Raw genomic sequence first — 25934 nt, 5'->3', positions numbered from 1 at the left:
AATTCTTTCACAAGCTTTGCTCTTAAGCTTTTCTCTCAAACTCTCTCTAATTCTTTTGGGATGCATTACAAGTGAGAGTTGTGGGGATTTATATAGGCTTCAAAAGAACATAGGTTGCCTAAGTTAGGCACCCCTTATTTTGACCAAAGATTGCCTAAGTTAGGCACCTCTTATTTTGACCAAAGAATGCCTAAGTTAGGTACCCCCATTTTTGACCATGAGTTAGGCACCCCCATTTTTGGACCAAAGAATGGTTGGTGCCTATTTCTTTGACAGCGGCATTGCTGAGGAAATCGGAGCAATTCATTAACCGTGAAACAAGGAAAATTGGTTATGAACACCTGATGACTTCATATGCTGCTATTGGCAGTAAACACGAGGTTTATCGAATTTGGGAATTGTACAAGAACGTGGTAGGGTTCTACAATAACGGCTATCGGTGTATGTTAAGTTCATTGTTGAAGATGGATGACATTTATGGTGCTGAGAAGATTGTGGAGGAATGGGAATCTGGGAACAAATTCTTTAACATTCAAATACCCAACTTGTTGATCAATGCTTACTGCAGGAAAGGTCTTTTGGAGAAGGCCAAATCATATGTGAAGAAGCTTTCAGAGGGTGGAAAGGAGTGTTGTCGCACATGGGCCCTTTTGGCTACCACATATCATATGAATGATCGGATGGAAGAGGCAGTGGAAACATTGAAAATGGCAGCAAGCTCGGCATCTCGACCAGGATGGAAGTTTGATAATTCCACTTTGGCTGCTTGCTTTGAGTACTTAAAACAGAAGGGAGATGTTGAAAAAGCACATGAATTGCTGATATTATTCAGAGAAAGGGGTCATTTTACAACAGATTTATGTGATAAAATTAGAAATTATATTGGTGGTTGTGCACCCCCAGGTTCTGGAGTTAGGTGAAACGGGAAATCGTATGGAAGGGATTGATGAAGTTCAGGATTGAGGGATGCATGTGATAGTGCAGCTCAACAACGTGGGTAGCACCCAAATATTTAAGTAACATTACAAATCTATGAAGGGTTTTTTTGGCAGCTACGAACCAAAAGGTGAATATCTAGACAATTGCATCCTTTTTTTCCCTTCTTAATGCTTCATGTGACTTGTTAACTGTTATTTACATGTAATTTCTTTGGAGTAAAGTGACTTAAAGCACCGACCAGGGAATGGTTTATGGTGTTAGTAATTAACTATGTATCTAGCTTTCCTATGAACTTTCTCCGATGACAATCTACCGCTGTAATGTCTGGAAAAGTAATGTGGAGCTCTCATTTTAAATTGCATAAGCACAAATCCGGATGTTGGCCACAAATAAAGTACAAATATGAACAGAAACAGAAAACTTAACTTAGGTATCTCTCTAGGTGCTACAATTGATTAGTACTTTTTCTTGTTGTTTATATGAAGCTGCTGCTGCTGCTTTTTTTTTTTTTTTTTTTAGGGAAGCCTCTCTTATAAGTCTGGTTCAATAATTTCCCTCTTTCGGCCTCTTATAATCTGGGGAATGCAGGCATGACTACTAGCACTCCTTTGGTCCTTTGATCTTATGCTGCAGCAATGAAACAATATTTTCCTCTGGCCTTAGTGAGCATGCTTTGGTAGTCTCACAAGTGGAAGGCTCTTATTGGACTCGACCTCCCTTCATGTCTCAGGAACAATTGGAAAATGGAATTTTACTGCATAAATTGCTCTAACTCTTCTAGGAGTTTTATCATCTGTGGAAACCTGCTTCAGAGGTCCAGCGTGACCGTCATACTAAAGTTCCTAGGGCTAGGTTCTTGTGATCTGGATATAATATCCCAAGGACGAGTTTCATTTTGTGGACGAGTCTTAACAAATTGATCACGTTTAAAAGGCTATCATCCACCTCAAATCTCCTAATTTGTGTTTGCCTTGCCATGGATGTCCTGAATCCATTGATCGCTTATTCATTGAATACCCTTATTCTGATGCTCAAGTGTGGTGTAGGAACTCCACTATGTAATGGTCTCTCAGCTTTATTTCTTCATCTGCTTCTTCTTGGAAGGACAAGTGCCTTAGTTTCACAATCTTGAAACTCTTATTGGCTTCCCTCTGTTTCTTGTATTTGGAAGGAGAGAAACAACAAAGTTTTTATGGAAAGATTAGCAATTCATGTACAAATATAAATGCTCCCTCCACAACTGTTTGAGCATGAGATTGTTGGGTCTCAATCTTCGTATTTCTTTCTTTAATTTATTTTTTTCTTTTTTCGGCCCCACGTAAGGATGTTCTATTTGCTGGTTATCAGTTTTTTTGGGTAAATGTTGTTCTCATTGATGTATTTTTTTTTCCTTTTCCTTTTCTTCATGCTTTTATTCTTTCTTTACTAAATACTACGATGAATTCTATGTAAATGCAAAACATTTTTCTCTTAGTTGTACCATTCTAATGGTTTTTTTCACCTGCATCTCTAATGTATGATTTTTCGATAAGGCTTGAGCATTTGTAATGTGTATGTATATGGACTCTACTTTCATTTTTCACAATTACTTTTCAGACTAAACATGGGATATGATTGATCCCCATGCGATTGGTAATCAAAAGAACTACAAACAACTGAGTCACATTCTACCTGGAGCTTTTACATTTTGGTTTCCTTATTGTAGTCAGAAAATTTGCACTTTTATTAATAAAACCGAGAATCATTTGCAAATGTGGAAAATTTTTTTTGCTCCAAGAAGAGAATATTGAAGCATGCACAACAAAAGTCTCATAAAAAAAAAGTACGCACAACAAAATGCCTTTCTAAAGCAGAATACAAAAAGCAAAATCTCTTCCGATACGTAAGAGTTTCTGGTATAAAAAGACTACACAGCTGATTATGCTTACAACTTGTAGACACTAAACGGCTTGCCCAGTTGACAAAAACCGTTTACCAAAAGGCTGAACTTGATTATTTTAAGAATTTTTAGCCGTTTTACCCCTTGAATTATGTAACACATTTCAAACTTAATACTGTCGATTATTTTGTCCTCCAATATGAAAGACCAAGTTTAAAACGCATTATAATTCAGGGATAAAACGGCAGTTTTATTTCAAAGGTTATAGACGATCCCAAATTGGTCACGGGAATGGAAGAGGGGAAGTAGGGGGCGTTATAGTCTTTTTGATTCAAATTGTAACTCAAAGTTTGTATTCTCATTGTTCAACAAACTAGCCGTTTTGTTTAAGTTGTTCTATTTTCTGGGATAAGATAAGCATGTTGTTGTTATCTTGCTTAATAATTCCGATTGTTGATGGATTCTTTTGTTAATTGACTGGGTATATTCAATTAGGATTCTAGAACGTTTAAAAAGAATACACCCCCTTAGTCACTTTTTTTTTATAAAAAATATCTTTTAAAATCGTATACATTCCTAATTGAATACACCTTATTTTACCACGTTTAGGTTTGTTACAATGAGTTGCTTTTTGGTTTATATAATAACCACTGTTTCTATTCAATAATACAGTACAATTCTATCACTTTCAAAGTTCATCAGTAAAGAGTTCTTAATGCATTAACACTCACACAACGGTCAAAATTTCTCCCCAATTGTGTGTTCAATCAATTAGGGTTTGAGGTTTGATGATGAAGCTTCTGCCTCAAATCCATGGTGCGGCCATGCCATTTCTAGGATTTTAGGCGCACTATTGTACTCAACAGAGGCCCTGCCCTCCTCCACCATCTCTTCCTCACCCCCATTTCAGTCCCTGTACCGTAGGATTTTGTCGGTTGGAAATCGAAATCTTGGTGTTTCCGTTGTGCCGATGCTCGATCAGTGGGTCAAAGAAGGGAGAGTGTTAGGCAGCCCCAACGTTCTTGAAGTAAGTGGCCAATCAGTGCAGTTTTCCGTTATAGTTGTTAATGCCTATAATTGCATAATTATCTATTACGATTATGCTGTAAACGTTTTGTGGTTGTTTGGTATGGGGGACTGTCATGGACTGGCTTAAGTATTGATACTGTCTTGGATTGGCTTGCCCTGGCATAAGCTGGATAACACTGGTACAACGTTTGGTGTATGTTTGATTGGACTATGACTTTCTTTTTTTTTTGGTTTGAAAAGTAAGATTTTTAAATATATTTTTGACTTTTCTTCTCTCTGCATCTCTTTCTTCCTCTCTGCATCTCGTAACCTCTCTGCATCTCTTTCTTCTTCTTCCCCTCTACATCTCTTTTATCTTCTTCTTCTCCATTTTCTCTCCTCTTATTTTGTCTACTTCTCTTTTCTTTTCAAAAAATTTCTCCCATCTTCTCTGTTTTTTTCTAAAATTTTCTCTCCTCTTCTTCTCCATTTTCTTTCCTCTTCTCCTCCATTTTCTTTCTTCTCCTCTATTTTTTCGAAAAATTTCTCTCATCTCTTCTTCTCCATTTTCTCTCCTCTTCTCTGTTTTGTTTTTAGAAAATTTTATGTTCTCTCCTCTTCCTCTTCTATTATGTCATCTCCTTCTTGGGTGGTTGTGGCTGGTGGCTATGGCTAGTGGTCGTGGCTGGTGGCTATGGCTAGTGGTCGTGGCTGGTGGTCGTGGCGGGTGGTCGTATCTGGTGGTTGGGGATGGTGGTTGTGGCTGCTGCTTGGTTGGTCGTTGGTTGTGGGGCGATTAGGTGTGGTTGCTAGTTGCTTGGGTCGTCGGGACTGTTAATCCCTCCTCTCCAGACGGGTTTAGCTAAGAACACCTAAGGATGTGTTTTTGGTGGGTCCAATATTAGTTAATTCCATTTAAAATTAGAATAGGGTGGAACAATAAAACTTTAGCCAAGCCATTCCAAGCTTGCACGATGTAACAAACACGCCCATCCTACACCACTAACAGACATGTATAAAACCCATGTAACAGTGCTTATTTGAAACATGAAAAGAATATGTTTCTACATGGTATCTAGAGAGCCTTCATTTTTCTTTAAAAAATTTCTGCTTCCCTTTCGTTCAATGGCCTCCTCCGCCTCCTCCTCCTCCTCTTCCTCCTCCTCCTTCGCTGGTGTTCTCCCCTTCCCCAATTTCTCTACACTTATCTCCACCAAACTCTCGGAAACCAATTACCTTCTCTGGGAAAGTCAAGTCCAACCTTATCTTATTGGCCAAAAATTTTGGCGATTCATTAATGGTTCTCACCCATGCCCTCTGCTGTTCTCACCCCCACCAAAGACAAAGCTGTTGATGCTGCTCTGGAACCCGCGGTCCCCGTTCCCAACTCGGAATATCTTACCAGGTATCAAACCCATCAATCTCTTATCAGTATTCTTCATTCCACTCTCACCGAGCCGGTCCTTGCTCAAGTTGTTGGTCTCACCACTTCACAGGCAGTTTGGGACTGTCTTCGTCAAAACTTTTCTCAACAATCTCTTGCTAATGCCACCCATCTCAAATTTCAACTTCTCTCCATCACCAAAGGGACTAAGCCAATGTCTGAATATCTTGCTCTTGCCAAGAGCTTATCTGATCAATTGGCAGCCATACGTGCCCCGGTTTCCTCTGATGATTTGGTCAGCTATGTGATTCGTCGCCTGGGCCTCGACTACGCCATGCTCATCACCGCTATCATGCAATTCCCCCCCATTACCCAATTTTACTGATCTCCGTGCTCGTCTCCTAGCTTTTGAAGGCCAACAATCTCTCACCGCTCTTATGCTCCTTAGCCAACGCCGCAAGCATTTTACACTACTCAACCCCAGTCTCACCGTTCCAGCCACCCACGTGGCCCCCGTGGCACCCGCCATAGTTCCCAGTCTCCTCACTTCAGTCCCTCCTCTGGTGAGTCCACTCGTGCCTCTTTTCCAGGCTCCAGTCAATCCCCTCACCGACCATACCGTCTCTCCCAACCCAACTCTAGTGTCTTGGGGCCTCCTCCAACCTCGCGTCCTTTTCAATGTTGGTCTTGCCAACAATTTGGCCATATTGCTACTCGTGCCCCATGTCTACCCTTGATGCTGCCTTCTCGCCTCCTTTTGCTGGCATGCACATCCTCTGATCCTAATTGGTACTTAGACTCCGGTGCCACCAATCACATGCCTAATGATGCAAGCACCCTCACAAATGTCTCCACCACTTCTGATTAGGTTCTCATTAGTAACGGTGCCTCCCTTCCCATTTCTCATTCTGGTAATGTCAAATTTCCTCTGGGGCAATCAGAGATCAAAGATTTCATCAAGCAGCTCCGTAATTCCCGTCAACATAACCAAGCACTTGAGGTTTCAGAATGGATGAGTGATGTGATGAAGCACGATCTGTCTCCCGGAGATATTGCTGTTCGGCTAGATTTGATCTCCAAAGTCCGTGGTCTGCAACAAGCTAAGAGTTATTTCGATAGCATCTGTTGAGAGTTAAGCTGCATACTATTCTTGAATCAAGCTACAGATGTTAATCCTGCAGATTGACAGTGAAGAGGATGAAGAATCGAAGGAGCTGAAGAACTTTCCTCTTATAGTAATAGCTGTTATAGGATATGTCCAACGGCTAGTTTTCTTACTATTTTGAGAAACTCTATAGCTATCATTCTTAGCTGTCTTAGTCCTTTCTGCTGTAACGATTTCTAGCCTAGGTGTAAGAATCATAGCCTCCAATGACCTTGAATGGCTGGAGATGAGTCCTTGTGTCCTAGTTTTTAGGATATGTTTTTTTGGCAGCTTGTGTCATGCATATAATGTGTTTTTGGCTCTGATGCAACAGATGAAAAAATATACTGAAATATTCTCATTCTCTCTGAGTTTTTCTCTCTTCTGCATATGTTACTTACAAAAGGTTTTATTTTGTTATGTAAATCAGTCACCAAAACCAGCAAGCTAAATACCAAATTCTAACATGGTATCAGAGCTCCTGGTCTGATTTCAGAGAAGGGGCGTGAGCTGTGAGAAATGGGGTTTTCCTAAAATCTCTATAAGGGATAAAGGTTGCTATTTTATTGTGTGGTTCACTGAGACTCACATCAAAATGGTGGGATCAGGTTATGCAGGTGGAGATTTACGAACTCCACAGTTCAATGGTTCAAACTATGATTTTTGGTCAGTAAAAATGGAGACTATCCTCATAGCATATGATCTATGGGATGCAGTGGAGATTGGAATACAACCACAGCCGATTATTGAGCAGGAAGCAGGCTCTGAAGGCATTGGAGATGAAGAGAGTGAGGCTGAGCAAATTCCAGTGGAAGCACCTACTATCTCCAGAGAAGATAAGATCAAAAATGCCAAGGCTTTGAGTCTTATTCAAGGAGCACTAACAGATGAACTCTTTCCACGCATCAGAAATGAGAAGACTGCAAAAGGTGCTTGGGAAATTCTAAGAAGTGAGTTCAGAGGAGATAAAAAGGTAAGAGCTGTGAAATTACAAGCTATTAGAGCTGATTTTGAATATTTGAGAATGAATGATGTTGAATCTCTGGATGACTACTTGGCTCGATTTTTTGAAACTGTAAACAACCTGAAATCTCTAGGAGAAGATGTAACAGAGAAAAGGATTGTTCAAAAATTGTTGATGAGTCTAAGTAGGAGGTACAAGTCCATAGTGTCAATCATTGAAGAAACCAGAGACCTTGACACTATTAGAGTTGAAGAAATTCTTGCATCTGTCAAAGTCTATGATAAGAGAGAGGATCTACATGATGAAAGGGATAAATTGGCAGGAACTGAGAAAGCTTTTAGCAGTCTTAGAGTTGGAAATAATCAAGCTTCTGGAGCTAACAAAAGTTCTCAGGGAAAGCAAAATCAAAAATGGCAAGGACAGAACAAAAAGGGTTCAAATTGGTCTCAAGGTGGAAACTTTAACAACAATAATGGCTCAAATTGGAATAATGGCTCTGGAGGGAATTGGAACAACAGTTTCAATTCACAAAACAAGCAAGGAAGTAGCAGTCAAGGAGGTGTGAAACCACAGTGCCAAGTCTGTCAGAAGTTTCATTTTGGAGTGTGCAGGCACAAAGGCAAACCTAGATGTGGAAAATGCAATAGGTTTGGTCATTTAACTAAGGACTGTGACAATGGCAAACAAGTTGCAAACTGTGCAAAGGAGGAAGAGGTAACCACAGGAACAATGTTCTATGCTTGTCATGCAAGTTCAATTGCATCAAGCAAGTCTGTGTGGTTTGTTGACAGTGCTTGCAGCAACCACATGACCTCTCAAGAGTCCTTGTTGATCAATCTTGATAAATCAGTGACCTGCAAAGTGAAAATGGGCACTGGTGATCTGGTTCAAGCCACAGGAAAAGGGACACTTGTAGTTGAGACAAGAAAAGGGAGAAGATATATAAATGAGGTGCTGTTAGTCCCTGGTCTAGATGAGAATTTGTTAAGTATAGGACAAATGATGGAGCATGGGTACTACATTCTATTTGGAGGAAACTATGCATTAATATGTGATGACAACATCCTTGACAATGTTGTTGCCAAAGTAGCAATGGCTGGAAATAGATGCTTTCCATTGTCTATGGAATCTATCTGCTCAATGGGAATGAAAGCAGCAGTACAAGAAGATCCATGGATTTGGCATAGAAGATTGGGGCATTTGAATTTTTCAAGCATGAAAAAAATGCAGCAAACACAAATGGTGTTAGGCTTACCTGATTTCTCAGAAAAAGAAGGAGTATGTGAAGGCTGTGTGTATGGTAAAAGCCACAGAGAACCATTTGAGAATGAGAAGCCTTGGAGAGCTAAGAATCCGCTTGAGTTGATACACACGGATGTATGTGGTCCAATGCAAAATGAGTCCATTGGAGGAAATAAATACTTCATCACATTCATTGATGACTATTCAAGAATGTGTTGGGTATATTTTCTCATAAACAAGTCAAGTGTGATAAGTGTGTTCAAAAAGTTCAAAGCTTTTGTTGAGCTACAAAGTGGATTCAATTTAAAGAAACTAAGAAGTGACAGAGGTGGAGAATACACTTCACATGAATTCCTTGAGTATTGCAGTGATCTTGGCATGGAGAGGCAATTGACTATTGCCTACTCACCTCAGCAAAATGGGATTGCTGAAAGAAGAAACAGAACCATTTGTGAAATGGCAAGATCAATGATGACTGAGAAGAAAATTCCTGTAAAGTTCTGGGCTGAAGCAGTTGGTACTGCTGTGTATCTGCAAAACAGGTGCTATACCACTTCAGTTACAGACAAAACTCCATTTGAAGCTTTCACAGGAAGAAAACCAGGTGTAAAACACCTGAGAGTGTTTGGAAGTATCTGTTACAGTCACATTCCATCAAATCTTAGACAGAAGTTTGATGACAAAGCAAGCAAAGGAATTTTTATGGGTTATGGCAGCTGTGAGAAGGGTTACAGGATCTATAATCTTCAAACTGAGAAGATCATACTCTCTAGAAGTGTTGTTTTTGATGAGAACAAATCCTGGAATTGGGAAAGCAAGCAAGATGAAACTGTCCATGTGCCTCCCATCTTTGAAAATGGAAGTTCTGAGATAACTGAAACAGAAGAAACCTCTCATGAAACTCACAGCATTGCTTCACCAAATCTGAATCAATTAATCTCAGATGATGAACATGTCTCTGAAAGCAATGGCAGTGGTACCAGTCAAGGGTCAACTCCAAGCAATACACCAGTAAAGCTGAAAAGTTTGGAGGACATTTATGCAAGATGTCACATGACCATTATTGAACCTGAAACTTATTATGAAGCTGTTGAAGACAAAGCATGGAAGGAAGCAATGGATGCTGAGATTGAAACTATTGAAAAGAATGGAACTTGGGAGCTAGTGGAAAGGCCTACAGATAAACCAGTCATAGGAGTCAAATGGGTGTTCAAAACCAAGCTGAATCTTGATGGAACAGTTCAAAAACACAAGGCTAGGCTTGTAGCTAAAGGGTATGCTCAGAAACCTGGTATTGATTACAATGAAACCTTTGCCCCGGTGGCAAGGTTAGATACAATTAGAACTTTGATTGCACTTGCAGCACAAAAGGGTTGGAAGTTGTTCCAATTAGATGTTAAGTCAGCCTTCTTGAATGGAGTACTTGAGGAGGAGGTTTATACTGAGCAACCAGAGGGGTTTGAAGTGAAAACAGCAAGTCATAAGGTCTATAAATTGAAGAAGGCTCTCTATGGTTTGAAGCAGGCTCCCAGAGCTTGGTACAGTGAAATTGACACCTATCTAACTAGCTGCAATTTCAAAAGAAGCACCAGTGAGGCCACCTTATATACCAGAACTGATGAAGAAGGAAAACTGATCATTGTCTCTATATATGTTGATGATATAGTTTATACTGGAAACAGTAATGCTTTGCTCAGTGAGTTTAAAAGGGACATGATGCAGAAGTATGAAATGACTGATTTAGGACTCCTACATCATTTCTTGGGAATGGGAGTTCTACAAACAGAAAATGGGGTGTTTATTCATCAAAGCAAGTATGCAAAGTCCTTGCTTGTGAAGTTTGGTCTCGAGGATTGTAAGTCAGTAACAATTCCTCTACCCACTGGTGAGAAACTAAAGAAAGTTGATGGAAGTCAGTTGGCTGATGAAGGTTTGTTTAGAAAAATTGTTGGCAGCCTGTTGTATCTGACTGCAACCAGGCCTGATATAATGTTTGCAGCCAGTTTGCTATCAAGATTCATGCATAGCCCCACAAAGAAGCACATGGGAATTGCAAAAAGGGTTCTCAGATACATTCAAGGCACTCTCAGCTATGGCATTGAATTTACAAGGGACATGAATGTTGTTCTGATTGGTTTTTGTGACTCTGATTGGGCTGGCAGTGAAGATGACAGTAGAAGCACATCTGGATATGCATTCAGTTTTGGTAGTGGAGCTTTTTCATGGGCTTCAGTCAAGCAAAACACAGTTGCATTGTCAACTGCAGAAGCAGAATACGTCTCAGCAGCTGAGGCAACTGCTCAAGCTATCTGGCTAAGGTTTGTGTTGGATGATTTTGGTGAAATGCAACCTGATGCAACACCATTGTTTTGTGACAACATGTCAGCAATATCAATGGTCAAAAACCCTGTTTTCCATTAGAAAACAAGGCACATAAACCGAAGGTATCATTTCATAAGGGAAGCTTTACAAGAAGGGGTGATTGACATGAGATTCTGCATAAGTGAAGAACAGTTGGCAGATATTTTTACAAAAGCTCTGCCCAAAGATCGATTCAATTATTTGAGGTTGAAGCTTGGAGTTAAACCAGTAAGTAGCTTAGGAGAGGCTGTTGAGAGTTAAGCTGCATACTAGTCTTGAATCAAGCTGCATATGTTAATCCTGCAGATTGACAGTGAAGAGGATGAAGAATCGAAGGAGCTGAAGAACTTTCCTCTTATAGTAATAGCTGTTATAGGATATGTCCAACGGCTAGTTTTCTTACTATTTTGAGAAACTCTACAGCTGTCATTCTTAGCTGTCTTAGTCCTTTCTGCTGTAACGATTTCTAGCCTAGGTGTAAGAATCATAGCCTCCAATGACCTTGAATGGCTGGAGATGAGTCCTTGTGTCCTAGTTTTTAGGATCTGTTTTTTTGGCAGCTTGTGTCATGCATATAGTGTGTTTTTGGCTCTGATGTAACATATGAAAAAATAGACTGAAACATTCTCATTCTCTTGAGTTTTTCTCTCCTCTGCATACGTTGCTTACAAAAGGTTTTATTTTGTTCTGTAAATCAGTCACTAAAACCAGCAAGCTAAATACCAAATTTAGAGTAGTGTATGGTTCTCTCTTATACTGCTATACACGTCGTAAATCTGTGGAGAAGGCTGACATTACTTTCGGAAAGATGAAAGAGTTGGGTTTTGCGAAAGGATTTTCGGATTATAATGCAATGGTATCCCTCTATTTTCGAACGGGTGAATATGAAAAACTACACATTCTAGTCGAAGAGATGGAAGGAAAAAACATTGGTTATGACATTCAGACATTGAAACTTAGGATATTATCGTATGCAGCCACTGGTGACTTCGACCAAATGGAAAAGCTTTTGGTGAAGATGGAAGCTGATCCTCTAGTCACCATGGACTGGCGTGGTTATTTTGTTGCAGCGAAAGCATGCTTGAAGGCTGGACTGTTGGAGAGGACATCGACATTTCTGAGGAGATCGGAGCAACTGATTGACAATAACAAAAGGAAAATTGGTTTTGAACGCCTGATGACTTCATATGCTGTTATTGGTAATAAAGATGAGGTTTATGGGATTTGGGATTTGGGATTTGCACAAAAACACTGTAGGATTCTACAATAATAGGTATCGATGTATGGTGAGTTCGTTAATGAAGGTGGGTGACATTGACGGTGCTGAGAAGATTGTGCAGGAATGGGAATCTGGAGTCAAATTCTATGACATTAGAATACCCAACTTGCTGGTCACTGCTTACTGCAGGCAATGTCTGTCTGAGAAGGCCAAATCATATGTAGAGAAGCTTATGGAGAGGGGAGGGGGAACGCAAGCACATTTCTTGTTTTGGCGACGGAATATCATATGAATGGTCACATGGGAGAGGCAGTGGAAGCAATGAAAAACGCAGCAAAAATGTCAAGTCGACCAGGACGGAAGTTTAACCATTCGACCTTGTATGCATGTTGTAAGTACTTGACAGAGAAGGGAGATGAGAAATCAGCACATGAGATTTTGAGATTATTGAGAAAAAAGGGTAATTTACCTACAGGTTCGTGAGATAAGTTCGAAAATTATGTTGATGGTGGCCAACCCCAGGTTTGAAGTCCTTGATAAGGTGAAAGGGGAAATCATATGGTAGGGATTAATAAAGTTCAGGATGAAGGGAGGGACACGTGTAAAAGTGGAGCTTAACAATGTGGGTAGGCTGGTAGCAGCTCAAAAGCTATGTAAATGTGCGAAAGGTATTTTGTTCTATCTAAGAGCTTCAGATGATTTGGTAGCTACTAGTTATGCTTCAGTAAATACATGGTTAGAAAAATGGAAACAGAGGGCTTCCAGCTTAATCTAAATTTTGTCAATCAAGCATTTACATGTGATTTGGTTTTGGGGAAAGATGCTATACAAGCGGCAAAGCCATTGTTTGAAACATTGTGGTGTTGTCAGTAACTATGTATCTGACATGCCTATGAACTCTCTCAGATGGTAATGTTCCACTATAATATCTGTCTTATTTGCAACAATTAACAAGTGCTTCTTGTTGCTTTGATTGAAGCATCTCAACCCTAATCTCAAAAGACATCAGACCAGAAAAAAAAAATTCTCAAAAGACAAAAAAAAGGGGGAAAGCACAAAGAATCTAGATAAGCAAGCCGCCCAATGGGAATCTATCATGGCACATTGTGATCAGTATCCCCAGTTGTTATTTACTCTGTTTTTGTTAATCCACTTGGTTTGAACTAATATTGTTTGTATTTTTGCTTGGCAAAATACAAGCGGCAATATCTAATACTTTTCTTAATAAAATATGGAGATTTTGTAAGACAAGCAAGCCGCCGGCAATGAAATTGTCACTATCTGCCACAATTGAAGACTAGTGCGGTTAAGCATCCACTGACAAGTGACTACTATAGGAAATTGGTTTATTAGCACCAAAGCAGATTAAAGAAATCAGCCTAATAATAGAAACGCATAACAAAAACAGAGGGCTCCTAGAAATGCCAGCAGAGGAAAAATGTCAAACAAGAACATACATAAGCTTTCACGCATGTAATGACTTAATGATTGATTAAGCGCTAACGTTAATTACAAAGCCGTCGCATGAGATGATGGTTTTAGTACAAGTAATGGCAGTCATGTTTAGTTACTTCCAGAATTATTTCAAGTGTGCCTTTTATTATATTTTAAAGTCAAAAGACTCATATGATCGTTTGATAATTTTTGGTTAGCCAACTTGCAATGGAGCTGTTCATCTTAGTCATCTTGGCACTGGTATTAATTTTTGTCTTGTCAGCTTTCTTTGTGCTGCACTCTTGGACTTCATCACCAAAGAGCTTGGTGGACATCCCAGGTAGCTTGGGTTGGCCAATTGTGGGAGAAAGCTTCTCATTTATATCAGAGTTTTCAAGTCCATCTGGTATTTACAGCTTCGTGAACAAGAGGCAGCAGAGGTAATCAGTTAAATCAAAATCTGCCCCCGCATCTGCTTTTGACTTTTGCATTAAAAAATGAATTTCCAAATTTTCCAAAAGATATCTATTGTGATCTTTCAATATTGAGCTTAGTAATTTATTTTGTAGGTATGGGAAAGTGTTCAAGACTAGTGTGTTGGGGAGATTCACTGTGTTCATGACTGGGAGGGAAGCAAGCAAGATGTTGTTAGCAGGAAAAGATGGGATGGTGAGCTTAAACCTCTTCTACACAGGGCAGCAGGTGCTAGGGCCTACCAGCTTGCTCCAAACCACCGGAGAAGAACACAAGCGGCTTAGACGGTTGATTGCAGAGCCCCTATCAGTTGATGGCCTTAAAAAATATTTTAAGTTTATCAATACTCTTGCAATTGAGACATTAGAACAGTGGCCCGGACGAACAGTTTTGGTTCTTGAAGAAGCTTCTACAGTTTAGTATTGGTTACCAAGTCAAGTAGAACATTTCTTAATCTTCACTGTAACACTGTTTCCAGGGAAACAACTTAATATTCTAATGTTTTTGCAGTTCACTCTCAAAGTTATCGGCAACATGATAATGAGCTTGGAGCCTGCTGGTGAAGAGCAGGAGAAGTTTAGATCCAATTTTAAACTCATCTCTTCCTCCTTTGCATCCTTGCCATTTAAAATCCCGGGAACAGCTTTCCATCTTGGTATTCAGGTATCACTTCTTCATAGCTCATCAGTTTGGAACAGTAATGAATACACACATTTTTCTTCTTCAAATGTTGTATGGATATTGTTGGAATTTATCTCTGATACTTTCGTTCTATCTTATCAGGCTCGAGATAGGATGTATGCAATGTTGGACTCAGTCATTTCTAAAAGGAGAAGTGGAGGAGGCTTCCAAAAAGATTTCTTAGAATCACTGATAATGAAACATAGCAAAGCAGCAGGGGATGAAGATGATAAAGATAAACTCACTGATAAACAATTGAAGGACAACATATTAACTCTGTTGGTTGCAGGTCATGATACTACAACTGCTGCTCTCACATGGCTTATTAAATTCCTCGGAGAAAACCCTTCTGTTCTGGAACAACTAAGAGTAATGTATCTAGCCACCAAGGCAAAGTTTTCATTGATATTTGATTTCCACAGAGGACTAAAATATAAAAAATGTCCAACTTACAGGATGAGCATCAACAAATTCAATCAAACCGAGAAAATGGAGCAAATCTAACATGGGATGAAGTTAACAACATGCCTTACACCGCCAAAGTAATCAGCTCATTAATCTTTAAAGCTCCTGTTATAACTTATCAGCTGACAACTGATATCTAGAGTGTTGAATCTCAGGTAATCAATGAAACTCTTAGAAGAGCCACTATATTACCTTGGAATTCAAGAAAAGCTGCCCAGAATTTCGAGATTGATGGTACGACACTTTGTCTCCAAAAAAGAGATAACAAAAGCCAACATTTACTGCACAAGTGTGACTACATGGTTCTAACTCATTTTCCACATTACAGGTTACAAAATAGAGAAAGGCTGGTCTGTTAATTTGGATGTTGTCTCCATTCACCATGACCCAGAAATCTTTCCCAATCCTCAAAAGTTTGATCCCTCCAGGTTTGATGTAAGCGCTTTTCATATCAGCAATTTGCAGTTGATATATGCAGCTTCCTGAAACCATTGTATTGTTAAATAATTGTTAAAAAAACATGCAGGCACCCCTAAAGCCATTTAGCTTTCTTGGATTTGGTAGCGGACAGCGAATGTGCCCGGGAATCAACCTGGCCAAGCTCGAAATCTCAGTATTCATTCATCACCTGGTCTGCAGATACAAGTAAGATGAGAATGACATATTTCAGTTTAAAATATTAAAATTATATATAAAAAATTAACAGCTATAAGCATAAGTCAAATAGAAACTATGCAGCGTAATCAAACGTATAGAACAAACATATGATTAATCCAATTTTCAGGGAACTTTTGATTCTGATTCTGGATTTAATCACTATTACAGGTGGATCCCTCTGGAGAAAGACGACTCGGTCCAGCCAACTCTTGTAAGGATGCCGAAAAACAAGTATCCGATTGTAGTTGAGTCACTTTGAGACATTTACGTTAAAGAAAATCCCAAGGCACTGATAAGAATAATCCTAGCTTGTCTTTGTGTAATTTTGCTGCTTCTTGGTATTGGGCATGTCTTGCTCAAATGCTACAAGTTGTCTACTTCTATCATGGATGCATAAGATCGATCTGTTTCAACTTACCCAAGTAGTGTACAAGAATACTACATAAAATTGAGAGAAGAATCTAGATTCTACTCACATTTTGCATCTATTTATAACCGTAAAAGCAACCATTTTCGTTCTAGTTGTCAACAAATAAAGACCGAATGGTCTTCAATTAATACATCACCTTTTTTTTTTAATATTTTAAATTACACTAAATTAATCAAATATACAAAGAGGAAGATTCGACTTGGGTGTAAAGAGTACAGCCTCACTATCCAACTGGTCTAATACATATTTTGTTGTAGCTAAGTCTATACCACACATACAAAGTCTTAATTTTGTTGCATCAACATTAATTCATGGGTCCTATTACATTATATTATTATCAACTTCCAACGGGATCACCCTTTTGCAACAAATGATTCATGTCTTATCAAGTTTCTGCTATATGGCAATGTCTCCTCGAACGCTGAGCCTCTTTCAAAGTGAGGCAGAATGATGATTTTAGAGTCTCTAGGAATCATCAAGATACTTCAATTTTTGGTATACATCAAGAAAATTTTAGAGTGAAAATAAACTGCGCCCTCTTGCTGGCATTGTTACAGACAACCTTTAAATAAAACAAAAGAAAAATAGCAATAGAGATTCAACCTCAGATTTGATTTGAAGGCCATTAGCTATTTAGGTTATAGTTGAGTAGGATGCTAAAATTAATCTGAGATATGGCAAAGGCATTTGGAAATTATGTTCCAGTTTATTGGTCTGTTTTCAGAGCAGTGTGTTAAGGCCTTTCAGCACAGTTGTATGACAAAACAAAAACTTGCATCTGATGCATCAAGTAATAGTTGAACCACCATAAAAGCAGTCCACTGATACAGGAATTTTCACAAGAGTTCACAAGAACCAGGGGAGAAAACCCATTGAAACAAAACTAGAACCTACAAAAAGCTGCAGGAATAAATAAAACTACCATACAAAAAGCTCAGTGCGAAAAAATGAATCACTTGTGCTGCCCACAAGCACAATTCTCAGTTCCTACATCAGCTGCAATACAGGGCGGCTGAACTTTCTCATCATTGTACCAAGTTGAGCGTTTTTCAACTAGTTCATTCAAGAAATCATCCAATTTATCGATGTTGACGCTTGGCATCACCACGACATGGGCAATATTTCCTTGGCAAGCCAACTGCCACCTGCGAACAAACTCCTCGTCCTTAGGCCGCTCAAACACAACTGTGCTACTTAGCTCATTCAGCATGGCACTGATCCCAGCATCACGAAGGCGGTCCTTCAAGTAGTGAGCATTTCTAAGACATTTCTGGACTTCTTTTTGGAACCCTTTGTAACCTTTTTTGTTGAGGGTGTACCATAGGAAGATAGGAGCATGGCCATTCCGGCTTCCCATGATTGTGGCATCCCTTGACGCAAGGTACTCTACATTCCTTGAAAGGGCATTAATGTGCTCCAGCCTTGTTATCTGAACACCACAAGGCATTGGACACCCTACAAACTTGTGACCAGAAACACTGACGCTTCCAATGGGCTTCTTGAAAGTAACTTTTGGTGCCTGGTTACCACCAAATATAGTCAGAAAGGGGGAAAAAAAAAGATATCCTTCACACAAAATACATGTGCAGATTATAATGAAGAAGCAACACCAAATATTACCACAGCTATTTCAGAATAGCTTTTACAAATATAAGCTCACTCTAATCCCATTCTTATACCAACAGAGTTGGGACCAAACTTCTCCAAGGTTATTCATCTTCAAGTAAATTAATATTGTCAATCAAAGATAGTAGTTTATGCTCATTTACTATACTATCCAATAACAGATATCAGTATCATTCATTTAGCCCAACTTTCAAGGAAATATTATAAACTATTTTTGTCAAGATGAAATATTAGTGCCAAATCCACCCTCTCATCCAGAAAGGCTGAAAGCAGAACAATCCAATGAGCAGGCTTTTGTATAGGGTTAAATATTAGAAACCAAATAACATCCACGACAAAATTGCAGTGGGAAAACTCTTCATACGAAATTTTGAAACCAAAGGAGTTAATTTTTTTTATTTTTTTGGTCTGAACCAAAGGAGTTAAATGGGCATAAGGTATAAGAGACAGATTCCTATCCACCACAACTACAAGAGTTGAAATGAGATGACATACAAGTTTGACAAAAGGCATCATGAGTCCAAATAATGCTCCGTCGCAGTGAATGTAGAACCGGTCTTGCTTGAATCCACATTCTTCAAGGGTTTGTATGACAAGATCCAGGTCATCAACAGCTCCTTTGACAGTTGTTCCTGCAGTTCAAGCAATTCATTATATCAACCAACCAAACAAAATCACAAGGTGCGTATAATATATGGATGAATTCAGTTTGTATCAATGTCTCTCTTAACTCTTACACATACCTATATTAACATTGATGATGGCTGGTTTATCCTTGTTAAGAACAAGCTTAGCTCTGAAATCCTTACAATCAATCTCACCAGAGATCAGACAATCAACCTTTACGCATTCCATTCTATACATTCTCGCTGCTTTAAATATCGAATAGTGCGACTCTCGAGAAGCATACAGAATCCCATCTGGAAATACTTCTCTCCTGCAAGAACGCAAATGAATTGTACATCAAATCGAATTGTTTTAGTTTAATGTGCTAAAGAATGAAGAATAAATTCACACGAATAATTAATCAAACACTTGACGTACCCAACTAAAACTCCATGAAGATTTCCTTCTGTACCACAATTGGTAATGTATCCCCAATAGTCGCTCTTCTCAATCTCCCACAACCGAGCGAACCAATCTAGAACACCCACTTCGAACTGTCTCGAATGGACTCCGTAGTTGCTTTCGATAAACGGATCACCCAAATTGTTGATGGAGAAATGCTGCAACTGCGTTAAAGCACCATAATCGAAGTCCAAATTGTAAGGGTAACCTGCATTTCCAAGCAAAACCCACAATTTAGATTCAAGATTCTTGCTTGGATTTCAAAGCACTGCAATAAAAAATCACAGAAATGAAAAGTACCCAAATGGTGCTTGGTCCTTTCGACGAGGGTCTTGCGGTAGCGAGCAAGAACGCTAGCCATGTAGGCGTCTTTATCGCCGGTGAAATCGTCGTTGGCTTCGGGCTCCGTCACGGCCAGGCACGTGGTATGCACGTTCCTGCCAAGCACCATCGGTTTCTCTAGGCTGCCTTTGAGATCTTCGGCCAACTTTCCGATAAGATCGCAGTTAACGTCGCTGCTTACGACCGTAGGCAGAGGCTCTGCAACCACAGCCGTCGGATCGAAATCCTCCAATAGCAAGTCCATCGCCACGGCCTCATTCTTGCGATCCATGAAACTTGTAAAGTTGAAAGTTGAAACCCAAAAAAAAAAAAAACAGAAATTAAAATGTAATCGGAAGTAGGGAGAGTTGAAGCAGCAGAACGAGAAAAGAGAGGGTTGTCTTGTGAGGAGAAAGGAGAGGGTGAAGCCTTGGTTTTATTTATACTCTCATTTTCTTTTGACCAAAACAAAAAAATCTCATTTCTCATTTCCAAATGGATCTGTGAGTCTCTGAGAATGCCAACCTGTCATGAAAATTAAAATCGTGGCAATATAATTTTTTTTTTCGGGTTGGTAATTAAATTTGATTTTTTATTTTTTGTGATATCAGCAGATTTGGCGACGCATGTAATAATCAGTCAAAACTCTATAAGCACTTTTGGTTTGTTTAATTAATTTTGATTAGTAACTAGATACACAAATTGATGCGTGTGGAAAATGTTGGAAGTTACATGTGGTATGCATGTGCTGTGGCATATCACGTGAATGGTAGGTAGAAGAGGATATCGGGTGAATAAATAACTGCTTTTAATTAGGGATGACAACGAGCCAAATCAGGGTCGAGTATGGCAATACCATTCCTATCCCAGTTCTCGCTCCCTATCACTGATAAAAAAAATTAGGAATCCTCGTTCCCATCTCCATCGAGGGGCTACCTCCCAAACCCGTCCCGAATCTCCAATTTTTTTATTTAAAAATATATTTGTCCTGCATAATAACACTTAAATTTTCTCTTAAATTATCATTCAACTTAATTACATTCAATTGAATTATAAAATTTAACTCAACAACTCAAAATAATCTCAATTCAATTTGAAAAAACTAAATAAATTTTATATTATATAGTTATATAGTTATTGATTATATTATATCATAATCATACATGGTTATATTATATTATATATTAATTAAAAATAAATGTATTACTTATCGGGACGAGTATAGGGATAAGGATGATAATACCATTTCCGGCCTGTCCCCGACTGAGGATTTTTGCAATTCGGGGATCCCTATACCCACTCCCAATTTCCCCCTGAAATTTCCCTCCATTAGAGTGGGGAATTTGATGGGAACTCGGTCCGATGGAGATTTAAGCCATCCCTAAATTTGGATGTGTGTGATAAAATGAAACGAGAAAATACATACATTAATAAGTGTTTCTACTAGTAGTGCTTTATTAGAAGTATAATAAATTATTTATTAAATATTTAAGCACTTTCTAAAAGAGTACTAGAAAATACTTCACAGAGAAGCATTTTTAATTATTTATGTCAAATATTGCCATAAATAATTTTGGTGATCTAGAAACGTTTTTAGCCATCCCAAAAACACTTGTAAACGGGTCTTTAATCTACTTTGATATGTCGACTACTTTCGTCAAAGAATAAGAAAAGATATTTTGAATTTAAAACGTAAATAGTTCGAGTATGATTGAGAAGATGGTTAATTAAGTATAGCCGAGCAGACGATTGGTCGAGTATAGTTGAACATGTACATGCACATCCTTTTCGGATACTCACTGTAATTACCTAATGTAATAAGGATATAGTTGATAATTTGCATTTTGCAATGGACAAAGAGCTCCTTTTCTTTTTGCTGAATCTGGATAACTCATTATGTTTTGAAATCCATGTTGTGACAAATTGATAGTGGATGATATTTGTTCCTTCTGTTTACTACAAGACATCAAAATCACGACTATGACTCTATGAGATCGGAAACCATTTTTCTTTGGAAAGAGAAGGAAGGTCATTTTTCACTAATATGACAGGTTATCCATATTAGTACTTTTGTTTTTGGAATAAATAGAATTTCATTAACATGGGGGCAAGTACGAGAGATCTCTTGCATATCCTAAGTGGAGGTTCTTGCATATAATAAATTTGGAAAAATAAAACACAACAAGACAGTGAGTAATAATCAATACAAGATCTAGCTCAACTTACTCATAGTTGAAGGATAAAGATCAGTAAGACTCCTCGCAGCACCAATGCTATAGAAAGATCATGATAGAACAACAAGTTATGCACTAACAGGGAACCATAAGCACCAAAAGTGAAAGGGCCTTATCGATCGACATCCGCCTAGCCAAAGAAAGCCAAAATACCTTCAGTCAGTGACGAATCTATAAATTTTTTAAGAAATGAGCAATATTTAAAAGTTCAAAAAAAAAAAAATACAACAATAATTGAAAATAAACTACGAATTCTCTAAACAATGTCGTCTAATTTTACAAGAAGACAATTTGTCATTAAAGTATTGTACAATAGAGTGTAAAAGTGTTGGAGTAGCCAAGTTCTAAACCCTATACAAATACAGAGAGAGCCAAAAAAACAATATACATATCATTAAATAAATAAAAAAACACACACACATTCAATCAAGGCTTTAAGACTTCAAGTTTCAAAGCAAGGGATGGTCATCATGGTCCACTGTCCATAATTAAGTTGGCAAGGAATGGTCATCACGGTCCACCCTCTTTCAAGTTTGAACGCAAGGTTGTTTCCGTCCATAATTAAGTTGGCAACTAATTTTATTTTGTGGAATTTTTGTAGAAATGTCACTTGAACTTATACATTAGTTTAAAGAGTATTTTAATAATTTTCATATGTAAACAAATTTTTTAAATTTATTAGTTATATATAAAGCTATGTAAACCCTCTTTTTATAGGACAATGCTTTCATATCTTTTAACCCAAGCCCTTTGGCTGGTTTTAAGTTTAACGCAAGCCTCCCCAACCATCCCACGGGAGTCTCTCTCTCTCCCACCGAAAAACTCCTCCTGTCCACCAAAAAAATTCCTCAAGACACCCACCCATAGCCAACTCGACCAATATACCATGGTAAAGGGCAATGGAGATTGACGACACGGCGAGTCTCTTATTTCTTTCTTTCTCTCTCTTCAAGCTGAAAACAATGGATATCAATGACACTACCACCCAGTTCGAAGCCTCGCATTTCTCACCAAAAAAGTCTTTTTTTTATTATATAAAAAAAAGAGGGTTTACATATTGGAAATGTTAACAGAGGTAGAAGCTGAAAAAGAGTCAAGACTAAAATAACACATGATTCCATTTTAACAGACTAACATTTAACTATTAGTCAAACTATTAGCAGTGTCATGTCATCTAACTATTAGTCAAACTAAAAAGACTAAAATACCCTTATAATAGATGGAAAATTGAATGATATTAAAGTCAGATAAAAAATTATGGATTTTAAAAACTTAAGGTGATATTTTTTTTTTTTTTTAAGGTAACAAATTAAAACTAGTGTATAAGTTCAGATGACATTTTTACAAAAATTCCTTCTTTTTTTGATTTCAAATAAGTGAACTTTCATTGCACACGGAATAATACAGCAATACTTACAATGAAAGAAAGGCCAACACTAAGACTATATCTTTGATGCTCTGTTATTGTTGAGAGAATGGGGTACAAATTCCATCTGACTCTTCTGTGCCGTTGAGACTCTGCAGCACTCTCGCATCCGATTCAAAGTCTCCATTTGCATTCCTGATAACCAATGGTTCAGATTTTGCCGGCTTCTTTCGATGGCTAAAACTGGTTGAGAGGGTGTGGCGTCAAAGACACAGGAAAAAGAAAAAGCTTGCAAATTTCCTACAATCCATGCATGCAAAAAGGTTCCTCGTGCGAATAAATTGGAAAGATTCCATCCGACAAAACCCAAAAAAACATGTTTGCTTCAAAAAGATAAACTTCATACTTTCAAAAAACAAAGTGTAAATTACATGGTTGTCAAATCAAAAAATGTAGAGCAGATGGTGGTTGTAACTTGTATTGTGGAGAAGATAGTGGTGGCTGGTTTTTTAAAATTTTATTTATTTATTTATTTAAAATTTTAATTCTTATATAAAAGAAATTTACTTTTCATTAATTAAGGCTCTTAAAATTTTTTATTTTCTTTTTATTGTTAATTTTCCTTTAAATTTTTTAAAAGATTAGGAATATTTTATTATGTTTTTTCAAAAAGTATTTTACTATGTTTTTAGTTTATGTAAAGGTGGGTTCTACTTTGCTTTAACATCCACTCAAATTGATGGATAAATAGTTCATGTGTACGAAATTACTTAAATACTCATGTCACGTCATCAATTTCGATAGACTTTTGAATGTAGCTAACAACAAGGGCAACGTCAAATATCAAACTTTAATCAAGGGTCAAAGTGGATTGCTTTAACTTATAGTCAAAATGGAATTCAATAATAGATTCAAAAGACACTACTGTAAATAAGCTTAATTTTTATTGAAAAAAAAAGAATCTTTATGAAATTTTTACTAAAGATTGACAAGTAAATTTCTTAACACTTAGTACATCAAGTACTTTTTGTGGATATAATTCATATTATCACGTAGTATTACAAATTCTCATGTTATAATATGGTAAACGACTAATTAATATGTTACGATCAAAATATAATTTTAAAAATTGAATACATTGGTATGACATGAGTAACACGGCAAAAAAAAAAAAAAAAAAAAAGAACTCTAAAAATAGTTTTTTTTCTTTTTTCTTTTGTGTTTTGCTAGATCAATTATGTACGAAATTGTCATTATTAATGGGGTAGGTGTGCCAACTCAGTTGATTGGAAAACGACGCCGTGGTAGGATCAGTGATAGGATGGGGCCCATTGTTGGAAAATGAATATTCAACAAAGCTGGAACCACGTGGCACCAACTTGAATCTATCTCTCGTCGTGTAGTGGAGGAGATTTTTTTGGGTTATGTGTCTGGCTATTCTTAAGAATATGAAGAGATTTGATTTGCTCCCCACGTGATTTGCTAAGGCTTGGTCGATTCAATCCGGAAACGAATCAGTGATGGTCACGTGGGCATTGGGCATTGGTCCATTAAAAAAAAGGATTAGAAACAAAACAAAGCCCAAAGAGACCCAAGTCCAAAACAGGCCCAAAACAAAACCAGAGCCCCAATAGCAGTCAGTGCAGCAAATAGGAAAACATATTACGACCAGAGCAAATCGAGGTGGTACGAAATGAATGGGCAAAGGTTATGACTCAGAACCCAGGAGTAATCACCATTGCAAATGCAGTTTTTGGTTCGGATAAAAGTTGCTCATTTGGCTACCAAACTCCAACTGCATATTATTATAGTGTAATATTTGCTCTCTCTCTTAATCTCATACTCATAATTTGGACATTTCACGTGAATGATAAATCGATAACACACATTCAACGAAAATGTCATGTAGAGACTGAATTTTCAGTAACTCTTCAGTCAAAAGTCATGATCCATAAGTCAAGGCCTTACACTCTGAGTGATCAGAAACTTGAGAGTAATTGTTGTTGGAATTCCCTACTAATATTTATTTACGTTTTCTCGCTTCCATCGAGTCTCCATAAACTCTGTTGTTACCTATTGTTTTTCTGCCTATTTTCTTGCAAGGAAACAATTGGATAACTAACATTGGGATTTTTGTTTTTGTTAGTGTGATGTTGAGTCGTAATTGGAAAAAAAAAAAAAAAAAACAGTGAGGGCTACAAATTTGTGTGTGCATGCCTTGGGATGGGAATCGTTAAGTAAATTTGGTACTCTAAGGTCTACTCTTGAGAGAGGAATAGCTGAACTGTCCAGGAACCTTTTAAAGTCTAAATGATTAATCATGTCTTGGTACGTACTCTAATTCAAGTTTGAGTAGTTATAATTTTGTAGGTTTCTTGAATGGTTTGAATACCAAATTTTGACCTATTTGAACAAAAATCATGTGACATGTTGTGAAGCTTAAAAGGTCTTTGGTAAAGCAGTGGTGTTGAGTTCGTATATATTCTCATTCTAATGAATAATAAAAGGAGGCAAAAAATTTCAAAAATAAAAAGAAGGGGTACAAAAGATAGACGACTCCCTAATATGCTACGTTGATATTTAATTTATATTTGGTGTGGTGTGGGCATGGTCGGGTTCGATCTGGTTTCCTTTTTGCATTAGAACTAAAATTAGAACTTACACACCGCTTGGTTCGATTCAGTTTTTATAGAAAGTGTAACAACAAAGGGCAACGTCAAATATCAAACTTTGATCAAGGGTCAAAGTGGATTGCTTTAACTTATAGTCAAAATGGAATTCAATAATAGATTCAAAAGACACTACTGTAAATAAGCTTAATTTTTATTGAAAAAAAAAAAGAATCTTTATGAAATTTTTACTAAAGATTGACAAGTAAATTTCTTAACACTTAGTACATCAAGTACTTTTTGTGGATATAATTCATATTATCACGTAGTATTACAAATTCTCATGTTATAATATGGTAAACGACTAATTAATATGTTACGATCAAAATATAATTTTAAAAATTGAATACATTGGTATGACATGAGTAA

At 37.7% G+C, this 25934-nt stretch overlaps 3 protein-coding genes and 1 pseudogene across 3 annotated transcripts; 3 read left to right on the top strand and 1 right to left on the bottom strand.

Moving 5' to 3' along the window:
• Positions 1 to 277: 277 nt before the first annotated feature.
• Positions 278 to 1300, top strand: LOC117612175 (pentatricopeptide repeat-containing protein At2g20710, mitochondrial-like). Its single transcript, XM_034340931.1, has one exon. It carries the CDS (start codon positions 345 to 347, stop codon positions 918 to 920), a length of 576 nt encoding a protein of 191 aa, XP_034196822.1. The 5' UTR covers positions 278 to 344; the 3' UTR covers positions 921 to 1300.
• Positions 1301 to 11047: 9747 nt separating this feature from the next.
• LOC117636958 lies at positions 11048 to 12623 on the top strand (annotated as a pseudogene).
• A 1179-nt stretch (positions 12624 to 13802) lies between these two features.
• On the top strand, positions 13803 to 16110 carry LOC117638889 (abscisic acid 8'-hydroxylase 3-like). Its single transcript, XM_034374047.1, has 9 exons — positions 13803 to 14014; positions 14144 to 14462; positions 14559 to 14711; positions 14832 to 15098; positions 15185 to 15271; positions 15350 to 15428; positions 15523 to 15629; positions 15721 to 15839; positions 16020 to 16110. Exons 1-9 carry the CDS (start codon positions 13803 to 13805, stop codon positions 16108 to 16110), a joined length of 1434 nt encoding a protein of 477 aa, XP_034229938.1.
• Positions 16111 to 17038: 928 nt separating this feature from the next.
• LOC117637577 (serine decarboxylase-like) lies at positions 17039 to 19773 on the bottom strand. Its single transcript, XM_034372504.1, has 5 exons — positions 19276 to 19773; positions 18952 to 19183; positions 18651 to 18844; positions 18403 to 18539; positions 17039 to 17800 (listed from the first exon to the last, which is right to left on the bottom strand). Exons 1-5 carry the CDS (start codon positions 19586 to 19588, stop codon positions 17234 to 17236), a joined length of 1443 nt encoding a protein of 480 aa, XP_034228395.1. The 5' UTR covers positions 19589 to 19773; the 3' UTR covers positions 17039 to 17233.
• Between the last annotated feature and the right edge of the window lie 6161 nt (positions 19774 to 25934).

This window comes from Prunus dulcis, chromosome 8 (genome assembly GCF_902201215.1).
Source record: "Prunus dulcis chromosome 8, ALMONDv2, whole genome shotgun sequence".
Taxonomy (NCBI): domain Eukaryota; kingdom Viridiplantae; phylum Streptophyta; class Magnoliopsida; order Rosales; family Rosaceae; genus Prunus; species Prunus dulcis.
This window is presented reverse-complemented; position numbering and strand designations above follow the sequence as displayed.